The sequence below is a fragment of the Triticum urartu genome, chromosome 6 (assembly GCF_003073215.2).
Source record: "Triticum urartu cultivar G1812 chromosome 6, Tu2.1, whole genome shotgun sequence".
Lineage (NCBI taxonomy): Eukaryota > Viridiplantae > Streptophyta > Magnoliopsida > Poales > Poaceae > Triticum > Triticum urartu.
In genome coordinates, this window is record NC_053027.1 from 112,669,295 (window position 1) to 112,684,302 (window position 15,008).

The 15,008-nt window shown below is 45.8% G+C and overlaps 2 protein-coding genes across 2 annotated transcripts; both read left to right on the forward strand.

The window, feature by feature from the left end:
• Positions 1 to 986: 986 nt before the first annotated feature.
• LOC125516181 (putative E3 ubiquitin-protein ligase LIN-1) lies at positions 987 to 6,387 on the forward strand. Its single transcript, XM_048681665.1, has 8 exons — positions 987 to 2,059; positions 2,157 to 2,289; positions 3,376 to 4,355; positions 4,443 to 4,587; positions 4,661 to 4,912; positions 5,077 to 5,386; positions 5,760 to 5,902; positions 6,220 to 6,387. Exons 1-7 carry the CDS (start codon positions 1,137 to 1,139, stop codon positions 5,867 to 5,869), a joined length of 2,853 nt encoding a protein of 950 aa, XP_048537622.1. The 5' UTR covers positions 987 to 1,136; the 3' UTR covers positions 5,870 to 5,902; positions 6,220 to 6,387.
• A 655-nt stretch (positions 6,388 to 7,042) lies between these two features.
• On the forward strand, positions 7,043 to 7,766 carry LOC125514566. The gene is made up of 2 exons (XM_048679904.1): positions 7,043 to 7,176; positions 7,279 to 7,766. The coding sequence occupies exon 2, from the start codon at positions 7,291 to 7,293 to the stop codon at positions 7,516 to 7,518; it is 228 nt and encodes a 75-aa protein (XP_048535861.1). The 5' UTR covers positions 7,043 to 7,176; positions 7,279 to 7,290; the 3' UTR covers positions 7,519 to 7,766.
• Positions 7,767 to 15,008: the final 7,242 nt, after the last annotated feature.

Sequence of the window (15,008 nt, forward strand, 5' to 3'; positions counted from 1 at the left end):
CTCCGCGTTGCCGGACTTAGGGGGGCAAAGGGCCAGGAGCGGATGGTTTTAGGGTCTCCCAATCAGACTCCGGTGAAGCTTCAACAGCCGGATTCGTGCCTGAGGAGGTCAGTGCTACATGGATGATGGTGTGAGGTTAGTACTTTCTGGATTTTCCGACGTTGTTTCTTGTTTCGACACGCTACAAACTCAATAACACGGGCAACATGCTACAACGATTCTGAAGGTTTGATACAGATGTTGCGTGCTCCAAACTGGTTTTCACATTGCCGCAAATGTTAGTTTACATGCTACATGTGTCGCAACAATTCTTCTCAGGGATATGCCGTGATCGGTGGGGATATGTTTCATACACAAAACATTGTTGCATGTGTGTGTTTGACTTGCTACAACGGTTGTCATATTGTGCAGAGAAATGCTGTCCGATGATGACAACAAGGAAGGTGGGCAATCGACACATAGACCCTCACATTTTCAAACCATGAAGTCAAAAAAAACAGAAGGTCGTCTTTTTACCGGCAACAAGTCAACATGTAAAATGGAGAAAAATATATTCTTTTCTCACAATAGCTACATGTAAGTTGACTGAATTTACAATTGGGGTAAGTCAGATTTTGTGAAAGGATGAACGGTTGAAGGAGGAAGAAAGCTGGAGGAAGAAGAGAGAAGGTCGGCCGTTGAATCTTTAATCTAATGGCTCAGAAAACCGACTTACCCCAAAATAGATTTTCAGGCGACTTACATATAGCCGGTCCCTTTTATAAACTAAATAAACGGAGGAAAAATTGAATCGGCCAATTTTGTAAAACACAATGCTGCAGCTCCATGTTAAGTTTGTAGTAAGTATAAATTATGGAGAGTTTTTAGCTTGGTTCAGCTCTCGACCAGTCTCTGCTGCCGCGTACCGACGGGCACGCCTTGCTTGTCGTTGTCGTCGTCCACGCCAGCGCCAGCGCTGCATGGGAGCATGCATGGCCGTGCCCTTGCCCGTGGGGCTTGACCGACCGGCGGCCCCGCGCTTTTAACCGTGCCACTGCCGCTGCCATCTTCTCTCCCCCCTAAATGCTTCGGAGAGAGGGCGGCACTGCACACGGCGCCTTCCAGTTCTAGCTAGAGCTCTCGCCCCAAGAACCGCGATGCCGCCGCCGCCGCCGTCCTCCTCCTCCCTCCGCGACCTGCTCGCGCGGGAGCGCTCCGAGCTCGCCGAGCCCGCCGCGCCGTGCCGCGCGGTGTCGAGCAGGCAAGCGCCGGGGTCGCCGCCGCCTCCCCGCGGCGCCGACGACGCGGTGGGCACGGTGGTGTCGATGCTGTCCGGGTACGCGGGGCGGTTCTCCAAGGACGCGGCGTTCCGGCGGGCGCTCCGGGAGAAGTGCGCCGCGTGCCTCGCGCCCGCGGCGGCGGGGGAGCACGCCGTGCTGCTGGCCGACCTCGAGCTGGCCATCGAGAGCATCGAGCGCCTCGCCGACGCCGCCCCGTCCCCGCGGGACTCCAAGATCCGCTCGCTGCGGAACTCCATCCGCCTCCTCGGCGTCGTCGCCGCGCTCCACGCGCCGCCGCACCCCGCCGCCTCCGGCGACTGCGAGGGCGACGTCCGCGGGGTGCCCAGCTCCCACCTCTCCGCGTGCGCGCAGCTCTACCTCGCCGTCGTGTACAAGATGGAGAGCGACCCCCACCTCGCGGCGCGCCACCTCCTCCAGGTGTTCGTCGACGCGCCCCACCTGGCCCGCACAACCCTCCTCCCGGACCTCTGGGCCCACGTCTTCCTCCCCCACCTGCTTCATCTCGAGGTCTGGCTCGCCAATGAGTCCGAGCTCGTCGCCGGCTGCGGCGACGCCGACGGCCGGAGCAGTAGCAGGACGAAGACCCTGCAGAGGCTGTACGACGACCAAATGGACAGCGGCACAGCTCAGTTCGCAATGTACTACAAGGACTGGCTCAAACACGGCGGCGATGCGCCGCCCGCCGTCCCCTCCGTGCCATTGCCTTCGAGGCCCTGGAGCTTCGACAAGTGGGAGAAGCACTCCTCGTCGCTGCGCACGAGCTCCATCAACAGAAATCTGTGCGTGAACCTCGTCAGTGGATAAACTATATATTTGTTGTTGTTTCATATGAGCCAATCAGTATAAGAATGTCTTGACATCATCTGATTTTTACAGGTACAATGCCGTTTTCGGCACGTCGTTTGAGCAGGAGGACACCAAACTGCCGAATGAGGCTGAATATGTCCTGGATATGGAGGTGCAATTGGATGAAAATCCAGGTAGCTTGAAGATGGAGAAGCTTGCTCATGTGAGTCAACAGTTCCTTTCTTGCCATCATATATGGCGATTAGCCTGATATGCCGACACGCGACACGGTGTAAGTTTGTGGGTGTGTCTCTGATTAGGACTACCAGTATGCCTTGAGACAAGTTATGATCACTCATCGCCGTTCTGATAATTTGGATAGACAGCTGTCTGTGTCCCAGGGAATCGTAATTGTTTTCTATGGTGTGGGGACTAGAGAATTTTGGCTGCATTTCTAGCAATTTAAGGTGAACTAGGACCCATATTTTTTAGTTGCACGTTAGAATATTGCAATAGCATTTCCAGTACATAATATTTCTGAAAGTAGATATAATGATAATTGCTAAATTGACGTTGCAAAGTTCATTCAGAGTGCACTGTACTATAGTGCTTTCAGAAATATTGTTGCTGTTATTGGCGTCTGGTAAATTGTTTTCCTACACCTTCATGTCATTGTTGAGTTTGTGCTTTTCATGTTCATGTAAATTTCATGCTGCTATGGCTGAGTTTTACTAGCATATCATTTCCATTACAGAGGGACTGAGACTGTAAATTTCCTAGTATTGCAAAAGTTAAAACAGCAACAAGGATTTAAGTTTTTTATTCCTTTTGCTGTAAAATTGCACTTGGCTTACCTGCAAATGAGAAGTTCTGTAAAGCTGCCCATTATTATCCAACATATACTCGCAATCTGGATTATCTCCACAGAGAAGGGGCCAACTTTCCATTAATTTGGAAGATATGGAGGGTGAAAAGAAATGCTTTATCTCGGCTATTTATTGTTGAGAAACTTCAGTTCCTAGAATATTTGTATCTTTACACCCTCGTAGTAGTTAATATCAGTCAAGGCTGACCGGAAACTGACATGATAGAACTGATACTTCAAACATGTCTTAACAAAAATCGAAACCATTTTGACAGACTTGGAAAGGCTTTGAAGCACAGGCATGGATGATCCATTTAACCTTCTTGTGTCATTGATGTTTGAAGCATGCCAAACTGTATTGTTAGTTTCTGACAAAAGCGGAATTGTTTAATCCGCAATATATCTGTATGAAGTTATTTAACTTATGCTGTTTTGAGTAGACAGAGAAACATTGGGCTACAAGAGAAGCAATCCGGCATTCGGAAAGAAAGCACTGTTCCGGAAACAGCACCAACTCCACGCAAATCCTACTCGTTGCGATTACTCTCATGCCGCGGAGATGTAAGCAGGAATGTTACTAATCACCCTAAGGTAACAAAGAGAGGCAATGTCTCTGTCGAGAAAGAGCTAGATTGCTGCGAGGTAACAGTGAGTCTACAACGAGCAGTTTCCATCATATCGAATTCAGACAGTCTTACACAGTGCGAGTATGCCGTGCACGAAATCGCCACAGCATGTTCAAATCTAGGAGGGGGTCCTAATCTTGGAACTTGGATGTCATGTCCCTCTTTTATTCAAGGGCTTCTCGAGGTTACATTCACTTCCAAAGATGATGCAGTACTTGAGTCAGCAATCTTGATAATGGGAGAGCTGGTTTTGAGAAATGAGGTCAATAGGCAGATCGTGCTTAACGCAGATCCACAGCTTGAGGTTTTCTTGAGGCTTCTGGCTCTGAGAAGCAACGGGTTGTTTCTGAAGGCAACTGCAGTGCTTTATTTGATGAAGCCAAGAGCTAAGCAGATGCTATCCATGGACTGGATGCCACTAGTATTGCACATATTGGAGTGTGGGGATGAGGTGCAGCTTGTGTCTTCCCTGAAGTGTTATCCAAAGATGGCTGCATTCTACTTTCTAGATCAGCTGCTTACAGGGTTTGACATCGACAGAAATGTTGAGAACGCAAAGCAGATGATTGCTCTCGGTGGTTTGGACCTGCTGATGAGCAGACTTGAAGTTGGTGATGCCCGCGAAAGCAGAATCTGCATCTCTCTCTTGACCTCATGCGTCCAAGCCGATGGCAGCTGTAGATTCTACTTGTCTGATCATCTGAAGAAGGAGCCTCTTGTTCAACTTCTTGTAGGAAATCAGAAGAAGGCCAGTGCTGCTGCCCTTAACTTGATGAGTGAACTAACCTGCCTTAACAGGTAAAATTGTTCTACATTATTGATGAAGGTGTAGAGTCTGAGAAGCATATCCTTTGAACTAAACTTGCATTTTTTTATGCAAACCAGAACAAGCCAGACGGTAGAGTTCCTCAAGGAGCTGAAAAGTGGTGGCTGCTTAAATACAATGCAAGTTCTATTGGTGTATCTCCAGCAGGCTCCTCCTGTCCAACATCCATTAGCAGCTGTCATGCTACTTCAGCTTGATCTCCTGGTAACATCTTGTTCCTTTGCTCAGTCAAGCTTTTCTGCTTTTGTACAATCCCCTTATCACAGTTTTGTTGCAGGGAGATCCTTTGCAGTACAGCGTTTACCGAGAGGAAGCGGTTGATGCTATCATGGCTGCCTTGGAGCATAGTTCAGAGAGCGCAAAGGTGCAAGAACAGTGCGCTCGAGCTCTGTTGCTCCTGGCAGGGCGGTTTTCATCCTCGGGAGAACCCATAGCAGAAGCATGGCTACTGAAGAGAGCAGGCGTAGATGGCTCCCTGTCGGAATCATTTAGAAGAACAGAGATTTTCAAAAATAAGGGTGCACGAGCGGTATGCTGTCATCCTTTTAAAACCATGCTGTATAATTTGCCTTATAAGTTATAACCCTGTTTTTCGGAATATGGTTCTGTTGCATAACTTCAGTTTTTACTTTTTTTTTTTGAAAAGGAGGTCACTTCAGTTTTTACTTACCCGGATATTGTGTTAATTCACAGGAAGAAGAGAAGGTGGTTGAAGAGCGGCTGAAGAAACTTGCCCTCGTGCTGGTAAAAACCGGGAACAAGCGGTTCCTCGCGGCGCTGTCAAACTGTATATCTGATGGAATCCCAGCTTTGGTCCGAGCTTGCCTCGTGACGGTAGCGTGGATGAGCAGCTCCCTCTCCCCATTGCATGGGTGCAACACTTTCCAGCCTTTGGCGTGCTCCGTTCTCGCTGCTAAGCTTCTAGATAGGTTGAGCTATGACAGAGTTATGGAAGAGAGAGTGCTCACTTCGCTATCGCTGCTGAACCTTGTGAGACATCCAGGTACATTTCCTTCTGCCGTGTGTAACATACTATTGCCATTAGTGTTTGTTAGCCTGAATTTATTTCCTAGTATAGTTTTGAGACTTTACAGTACACTGTCTTGCGTAATTTTTGAAAATATTGCTTTCTGGGATGGTACATTTAGTAACTAGTACTTATAATCAGTTCAAACTTCAAACCAGATTCAGTTGTTATGATCCATGCATTGAATTAAAAAAAATATTTATAAGGCTTTGCCTAAGCAGGTCTTATAATGAATTTCCTGTTCTACGCCGGCGTAAATACCAATTTCATTTCCTGAATAACTTCACTTCCGCTGCCCCGCATGAAGCCTGAATTCTCGATCATTTAAGCCAGCATTTCCTCCTGACAGAATGCTTGGAGGGGCTTTTGCCACTGAAGAGGGACACAACGGAGTCGTTGCGTGACCTGGCAGATGTGACGTGGACCGCCAAGGAGCTCCTCTTCGCGTGCTGCAGATGACAGACCCTGCCTGAAGAGGGAACAGCTTTTCAGGGCAGAATTAACAAATTTGACCTCAAAGCAAAAGTATTTCACAAACTAAACTGTTTTCAAAAATATTTCACACCGCTGACCCTTTTGTGCAGCTCCCAACAGTAAGGCGCTGCACTCTACTGTGCAACTCCTTACAGTTAGGCGCTGCACAGTGTAGTGCACCTCCTTACAGCTAGGCGCTGCACAGTAAGAGTGTAGCGCCTTGCTGTTGGGCGCTGCACATTAAAGGTCAGTTGGGTGAAATATTTTTAAACATAGTTTAGTTTGTGAAATAGTTTCGTCCGGAGGTCAAATTTATGTTTTTTGCCGCTTTTCAGTGCATACCAGCATGGAAGAAGTGTAGTGATGGGTCACAACTAAGTGTAATTTTGCCCGTTGTTGTACACATTTTCTTTTCTTGATTTGTAAAGCCTCGGATTTTATTTCCCTTGGAACACAGAGATGTTTTCTCCTTGCTATGAGTTTATTATTTATTTCCCTCTGTAGAGAGCTCGGAGCACTCCCACAAGGCCAAGGACTCTAGTTGCTGCTAACCATTGTGAAGTGTGGCGCTAAGAGGATAAAAGTTAGAATTGGTGAATATCTAAGGTAGAAAATGCTCTACCTTTATCTTGAGGAAAAAATGAGTTAGAATTGGCTCTAGTACTAGAGCCAGATTTCTAAAATAGAGTTAACCACGTGCGGGGTATCACTCATGCAAGTCCAAATTTTGAGGGAGAAGCAGATGAAGAAATGCAATATTCACGTGGGCCTAAAAATAGATGCTAACAAAAGGAGTTTAACCTTGGAGCAAATTTAGGTCTCAGAACCGAATTCTAGCATTTCTCTTAGCACCCGTGACATTGCTCACGCTCTGTTCTGCTCTGCTCTGCTCTGGACTAGTTATTTCAAAACTTGGGCAGTGAAACTCGGCCGTCGAAAAACGTGGGCCGACGTGGAAGTGTACTCCTCGCTCTATCTATCTTACGGTCATGTCGACGAGACGACGACGATACTGTGCCGTTGGCTGCTTGTACTCATGAAAATCTTGTCGGCCGCTGAACAACTCGCATCCTCACTTGTTAGGTACAAATACACTGCATCGCATGAATTCCGTTGAAATTATTGGTGACTCGATTCAACGATGACGGCTTTGCTTGTTGTATCCCAGCCAAGTGGCTTCCCCCTCCATCCATATCCATGACCCTTCTCCTATAAATAACAGCCCTTCTTCCCTCTTCCTCCATACACCACCAGCAGCTAACGCCGAGCACTCCGTCTCAGCATCTCACCAAGTAAGATGATGTTTCTACATCTTCCGGGAGAGCCATCGCAGTGACAAGTGTGCATCTCTCTTGATTATGGTGTTCTTTTTTTGTTGTTGTTGTTGCATGTAGCCAGCCGAAGCGATGGCCTCCAGCGTGGCGGCGATGCTGAAGAACAAGATGCTCGTCGCCTGCGTCATGCTCCTCGCGGTCCTGCTGATGGCGACGCAGATGGCGGCGGCGGCGGCGGCGGGCGACGACGGCGCGGTACGCCGTCGCCTGCTCGATGCGTGCCAGTACAGAAACTGCAACTGCCGCACATGCTACATTTTCCACTGGGCCTGTTGCGGCTTGTGCTGCCCGCCGGCGTAGGGGACGGCGGCACCCACGGGCCGCTGCAGTTTCTCACCTGCAGAGGTTTGAATAATGCACATGTACGTGGTCACGTTACACGTGGCTGCTGTTGTCTGTCCCAATGCTAGTCGTGGTCGTCGTCGTCGTCGTCGTCGTTGTCAGTGGTTCTGATGACGCGCGCTCTTTGCAATTTACTGTCAAGTTCTGCGTGTGCGCGACTGTGCATGCAATGCACGCTTAAGTGAATGGGAATGCTACTTCATCTATCTGGTTTTGGTGTTGATCTATTGCTTGACATAATGCCATGTGATGTGAGCTTCCTGCGTCGATGCTTCCTCGTCTTTCTTCCGACCATTTTTCACGTCGATTGGGGTAGCCGGGTAGAGCTGGGGGAATGCTTCCTGTTTTGGCCTTGTCTCTGTCGCAGAGATACAAGCATAAATTATATTTTATACCCTTTTCGTTTAAAAATATTTGTCTGGAAAATGAATGTATCTAGACGTATTTTAGTTTTAGATACATCCATTTTTATTCATTTCTCCACAAGTATTTGCGGACGGAGGGAGTATTATATTACAATAATCTAAGCCAGCCCTTATCATATGCATTTCACGTTGTAGCTGCTGCTTCATCTCTAAGTGACATGTGTAACCACCTAAGCTTTGGATTTTCTCTTTTATTTTTAATTTTTTTACTGCCTTGAGAAATTGCATGGAGATGTCTTACAACTATAGTGGTCGGTTTCACTTTCAGAAATATCCCACCCTGGATCCCACGCACAACAATTATCTCGCCTCTATTTTTTTCTCTTCCTGCTGCACCTTCCTCAACCCTATCCCGTTTTGAATTTTCATTCAAAAAATTCCCAGCCCTGCCGCACCTCCTCCTCCCCACTTCATACCAATCGTGCCGCCTCTCCTCTACCTTCCGTCCTTGGTACTGACGAGGTAGGCCACCTTCGTCTTTGGTGTGGCACCTGGAAGCTCCTTCCCTAACCCTAGCTATCTTGAACTTCAACAAGGCGTTAGCCGTTGAGGTGGGCCATGCGCCTCCAAGTTAACCACAACACCTCTAGGCATGTTCCCTCGCAGGTGACCCCCGTCCATCAGCCCACGCATCGAGGTCGTCGACGTTCCACGTAACATGCTGCCCCGTGATAGTGAGGAAGGCGACGAGCGCGCATGTAGCCTGCCATGTTGGCCTCCGCATCGCATGGCGTGAGGATGTCGAGCTCAAGGACGATTGGAAGGACCACAATGTCGCCTAGAGGGGGGGTGATACGTCTCCAACGTATCTATATTTTTTGATTGCTCCATACTATATTATCTACTGTTTTGGACATTATTGGGATTTATTATCCACTTTTATATTATTTTTGGAACTAACCTATTAACCAGAGGCCCAACCTAGAATTGCTGTTTTTTTTGCCTGTTTTAGGGTTTCGAAGAAAAGGAATATCAAACGGAGTCCAAACGGAATGAAACCTTCGGGAACGTGATTTTCTCAACGAACAAGACCCAGGAGACTTGGACCCTACGTCAAGACACAAAAGAGGAGGCCACGAGGTAGGGGGCGTGCCTACCCCCAGGCGCGCCCTCCACCCTCGTGGGCCCCCTGTTGCTCCATCGACGTACTCCTTCCTCCTATATATACCTACGTACCCCCAAACGATCAGATACGGAGCAAAAACCCTAATTCCACCGCCATAACTTTCTGTATCCACGAGATCCCGTCTTGGGGCCTGTTCCGGAGCTTCGCCGGAGGGGGCATCGATCACGGAGGGCTTCTACATCAACACCATAGCCCCTCCGATGAAGTGTGAGTAGTTCACCTCAGACCTATGGGTCCATAGTTAGTAGCTAGATGGCTTCTTCTCTCTTTTTGGATCTCAATACAATGTTCTCCCCCTCTCTTATGGAGAACTATTCGATGTAATCTTCTTTTTGCGGTGTGTTTGTTGAGACCGATGAATTGTGGGTTTATGATCAAGTCTATCTATGAACAATATCTGAATCTTCTCTGAATTCTTTTATGTATGATTGGTTATCTTTGCAAGTCTCTTCGAATTATCAGTTTGGTTTGGCCTACTAGATTGATCTTTCTTGCAATGGGAGAAGTGCTTAGCTTGGGGTTCAATCTTGCGGTGTCCTTTCCCAGTGACAGTAGGGGCAGCAAGACACATATTGTATTGTTGCCATCGAGGATAACAAGATGGGGTTTTCATCATATTGCATGAGTTTATCCCTCTACATCATGTCATCTTGCTTAAGGCGTTACTCTGTTTTCATTAACTTAATACTCTAGATGCATGCTGGATAGCGGTCGATGAGTGGAGTAATAGTAGTAGTCTAGTAGATGCAGGCAGGAGTCGGTCTACTTGTCTCGGACGTGATGCCTATATACATGATCATCCTAGATATTCTCATAACTATGCTCAATTCTGTCAATTGCTCAACAGTAATTTGTTCACCCACCGTAGAATACTTATGCTCTCGAGAGAAGCCACTAGTGAAACCTATGGCCCCCGGGTCTATCTTCATCATATTAATCTCCCAATACTTAGTTATTTCCTTTGCTTTTACTTTGCTTTTATTTTACTTTGCATCTTTATCATAAAAATACCAAAAATATTATCTTATCATATCTATCAGATCTCACTCTCGTAAGTGGCCGTGTAGGGATTGACAACCCCTTATCGCGTTGGTTGCGAGGATTTATTTGTTTTGTGCTGGTACGAGGGACTGGCGCGTAGCCTCCTACTGGATTGATACCTTGGTTCTCAAAAACTGAGGGAAATACTTACGCTACTTTGCTGCATCATCCCTTCCTCTTCGGGGAAAACCAACGCAGTGCTCAAGAGGTAGCAAGAAGGATTTCTGGCGCCGTTGCCGGGGAGGTCTACGCAAAAGTCAATATACCAAGTACCCATCACATACCCTAATCTCCCGCATTACATTATTTGCCATTTGCCTGTCGTTTTCCTCTCCCCACTTCACCCTTGCCGTTTTATTCGCCCTCTCTCTCTATCCTCCTTCTCTTTCTCTATTTGCCTTTTTTTTCCCGTTTCTTGTTTGCTCGTATGGTTAGAATAGTTGTTTATTTATTACTAAACATAGAACCTAAGATCTACGGATCCTCATCCACTTGCTAATCTTTTTAGGAGATCCAATTATGATGAACCAATTGCTAGTGAGTTTTGTGCACTAGATTATCTTTATGAAGTTTTGCTTGAAATTCGTGAATCTGAAAATTGTGATAAAGTACCTTATGGAGTGATTCCCGATGGATCTTTGAATAAAAAGCATGATTGCAATGATGATAGTATAAATTCTATTGATATAAATTGTGCTAATAATATGAAAAACCCTAAGCTTGGGGATGCTAGTTTTGCTATGACCTCTACTTGTTGCAATGATCATGATTGGGGTGATTCTTCTTACAATCTTGAAAATTTATTTAAACCCCATGATGAATATAAGATTGATAATAGTGTTTGCAATGTTGATAAAAGTGGGTTTGGAGAGGTCATGACTTTAGTTAATGTTAATCCCACTATTTTGGAAGAGTGTCAATTTTGCATGCATGTGGATCGTGTTGAAAATATTTTATGTGATAGCTATTTTGTTGAATTTGCTTATGATCCCACATGTAATTATTATGAGAGAGGAAAATATGGTTGTATAAATTTTCATGTTACTAAATTACCTCTCGTTATGTTGAGATTGCTTTGTTTCTTTCCGCTCCCTTGCATATGCTAGTATTTGCTTGCCTTGATAATTTGTTTGCCTATAAGATGCCTATGCATAGGAAGTATGTTAGACTTAGATGTCTTTGTCACACGTTTTATGATGCTCTCTTTGTGCTTCAATTCTTGTCTTTCATGTGAGCATCGTTGAAATCTTATGCCTAGCTATAAGGCTTTAAAGAAAAGCGCTTGTTGGGAGTCAACCTAATATTTATCCTTGCTGTTATTCAATAAATAATTTATCTAGCCTCTGTTTTGGTTGTGTTTTTTTGTGTTTAATTAGTGTTTGTGCCAAGTAGAACCGTTGGGAAGACTTGGGGAAAGTCTTGTTACACTTGCTGTAAAAAACAGAAACTTTAGCGCTCACGAGAACTGCTGCCATTTTTATTTGGAAAGTACTATTTAGTTAATTCTTTTTGCAGATGATTAATAGATAAATTCCTCACGTCCACCAATTTATTTTATAATTTTTGGGGTTCCAGATTTTGCGCTAGCTACAGATTACTACAGACTGTTCTGTTTTTGACAGATTCTGTTTTTCGTGTGTTGTTTGCTTATTTTGATGAATCTATGGCTAGTAAAATAGTTTATAAACCATAGAGAAGTTGGAATACAGTAGGTTTAACACCAATATAAATAAATAATGAGTTAATTACAGTACCTTGAAGTGGTCTTTTGCTTTCTTTCGCTAACAGAGCTCACGAGATTTTCTACTTTGAGTTTTGTGTTGTGAAGTTTTCAAGTTTTGGGTAAAGATTTGATGGATTATGAAACAAGGAGTGGCAAGAGCCTAAGCTTGGGGATTCCATGGCACCCCAAGATAATCTAAGGACACCTAAAAGCCAAAGCTTGGGGATGCCCCGGAAGGCATCCCCTCTTTCGTCTACTTCTATCGGTAACTTTACTTGGAGCTACATTTTTATTCGCCACATGATATGTGTTTTGCTTGGAGCGTCTTGTATGATTTGAGTCTTTACTTTTTAGTTTAACACAATCATCCTTTCTGTACACACATTTTGAGAGATCCATACATGATTTGGAATTTGTTAGAATACTCTATGTGCTTCGCTTATATCTTTTGAGTTATATAGTTTTGCTCTAGTACTTCACTTATATCTTTTAGAGCACGGTGGTGGATTTTTTTATAGAAACTATTGATCTCTCATGCTTCACTTATATTATTTTGAGAGTCTTAAATAGCATGGTAATTTGCTTAAAATCCCAATATGCTAGGTATTCAATATTAGTAAAAAAATTCTTATGAGTGTTTTGAATACTAAGAGAAGTTTGATGCTTGATGATTGTTTTGAGATATGGAGGTAATAATATCAAAGTTGTGCTAGTTGAGTAGTTGTGAAATTGAGAAATGCTTGTGTTGAAGTTTGCAAGTCCCGTAGCATGCACATATGGTAAACGTTATGTAACAAATTTGAAACATGAGGTGTTATTTGATTGTCCTCCTTATGAGTGGCGGTTGGGGACGAGCGATGGTCTTTTCCTACCAATCTATCCCCCTAGGAGCATGCGCGTAGTGCCGAGGTTTTTGATGATTTGTAGATTTTTGCAATAAGTATGTGAGTTCTTTATGACTAATGTTGAGTCCATGGATTATACGCACTCTCACCCTTCCATCCTTGCTAGCCTCTTCGGTACCGTGCATTGCCCTTTCTCACATTGAGAGTTGGCGCAAACTTCGCCGGTGCATCCAAACCCCGTGATATGATACACTCTATCATAGATAAACCTCCTTATATCTTCCTCAAAACAGCCACCATACCTACCTATTATGGCATTTCCATAGCCATTCTGAGATATATTTCCATGCAACTTTCCACCGTTTCATTTATGACATGCTTCATCATTGTCATATTGCTTTGCATGATCATGTAGTTGGCATAGTATTTGTGGCAAAGCCACCGTTCATAATTCTTTCATGCATGTCACTCTTGGTCCATTGCATATCTCGGTACACCGCCGGAGGCATTCATATAGAGTCATCTTTTGTTCTAGTATCGAGTTGTAATCATTTAGTTGTAAATAAATAGAAGTGTGATGATCATCATGTTGGAAAGCCCTAGAGGCAATAATAAATTAGTTATTACTATATATTTCATTGTTCATGATAATCGTTTATTATCCATGCTAGAATTGTATCGATAGGAAACTCAGATGCATGTGTGGATACATAGACAACACCATGTCCCTAGTAAGCCTCTAGTTGACTAGCTCGTTGATCAATAGATGGTTACGGTTTCCTAACCATGGACATTGGATGTCGTTGATAACGGGATCACATCATTAGGAGAATGATGTGATGGACAAGACCCAATCCTAAGCCTAGCACAAAGATCATGTAGTTCGTATGCTAAAGTTTTTCTAATGTCAAGTATCATTTCCTTAGACCATGAGATTGTGCAACTCCCGGATACCGTAGGAGTGCTTTGGGTGTGCCAAATGTCACAACATAACTGGGTGGCTATAAAGGTACACTACGGGTATCTCCGAAAGTGTCTGTTGGGTTGGCACGAATCGAGACTGGGATTTGTCACTCTATGTAAACGGAGAGGTATCTCTGGGCCCACTCGGTAGGACATCATCATAATGTGCACAATGTGACCAAGGAGTTGTTCACGGGATGATGTGTTACAGAACGAGTAAAGAGACTTGCCGATAACGAGATTGAACAAGGTATCGGGATACCGACGATCGAATCTCGGGCAAGTATCGTACCGCTAGACAAAGGGAATTGTATACGGGATTGATTGAATCCTTGACATCGTGGTTCATCCAATGAGATCATCGTGGAACATGTAGGAGCCAACATGGGTATCCAGATCCCGCTGTTGGTTATTGACCGGAGAGTTGTCTCGGCCATGTCTGCATGACTCCCGAACCCGTAGGGTCTACACACTTAAGGTTCGATGACACTAGGGTTATAGGGAAAGTATGTATGCGGTTACCGAATGTTGTTCGGGGTCCCGGATGAGATCCCGGACGTCACGAGGAGTTCCGGAATGGTCCGGAGGTAAAGATTGATATATAGGAAGTATGGTTTTGGCCACCGAAAGTGTTCCGGGCATCACCGGTAGTGTACCGGGACCACCGGAGGGGTCCGGGGGTCCACCAGGTGGGGCCACCAGCCCCGGAGGCCTACATGGGCCAATAGTGGGAAGGGACCATCCCCTAGGTGGATTGGGGCGCCTCCCACCAAGGCCCAAGGTGCAAGGGAGAGTGGGAGGGGGCAAACCCTAGGTCCAGATGGGCCTTAAGGCCCACCCTAGGTGCGCCCCCTCTCTCCCCCTTGGCCGCAACCCTAGATGGGTTTTGGGGCTGCCGCCACCCCTAGGGAGGGAACCCTAGATGGGGGCATAGCCCCTCCCCTTCCCCTATATATACTTGAGGTATTGGGGGCTGCAAGATACGCGAGATCATCTCCCTCTTGGCGCAGCCCTACCTCTCTCCCTCCTCGTCTCTCGTAGTGCTTGGCGAAGCCCTGCTGGAGTCCCGCGCTCCTCCACCACCACCACGCCGTCGTGCTGCTGTTGGATGGAGTCTTCCCAACCTCTCCTTCTCCCCTTGCTGGATCAAGGCGTGGGAGACGTCACCGGGCTGCACGTGTGTTGAACGCGGAGGCGCCGTGGTTCGGCGCTTAGATCGGAATCAACCACGATCTGAATCGCTATGAGTACAACTCCTTCATCCGCATTCTTGCAACGCTTCCGCTTAGTGATCTAAAAGGGTATGTAGATGCACTCTCCTTCCT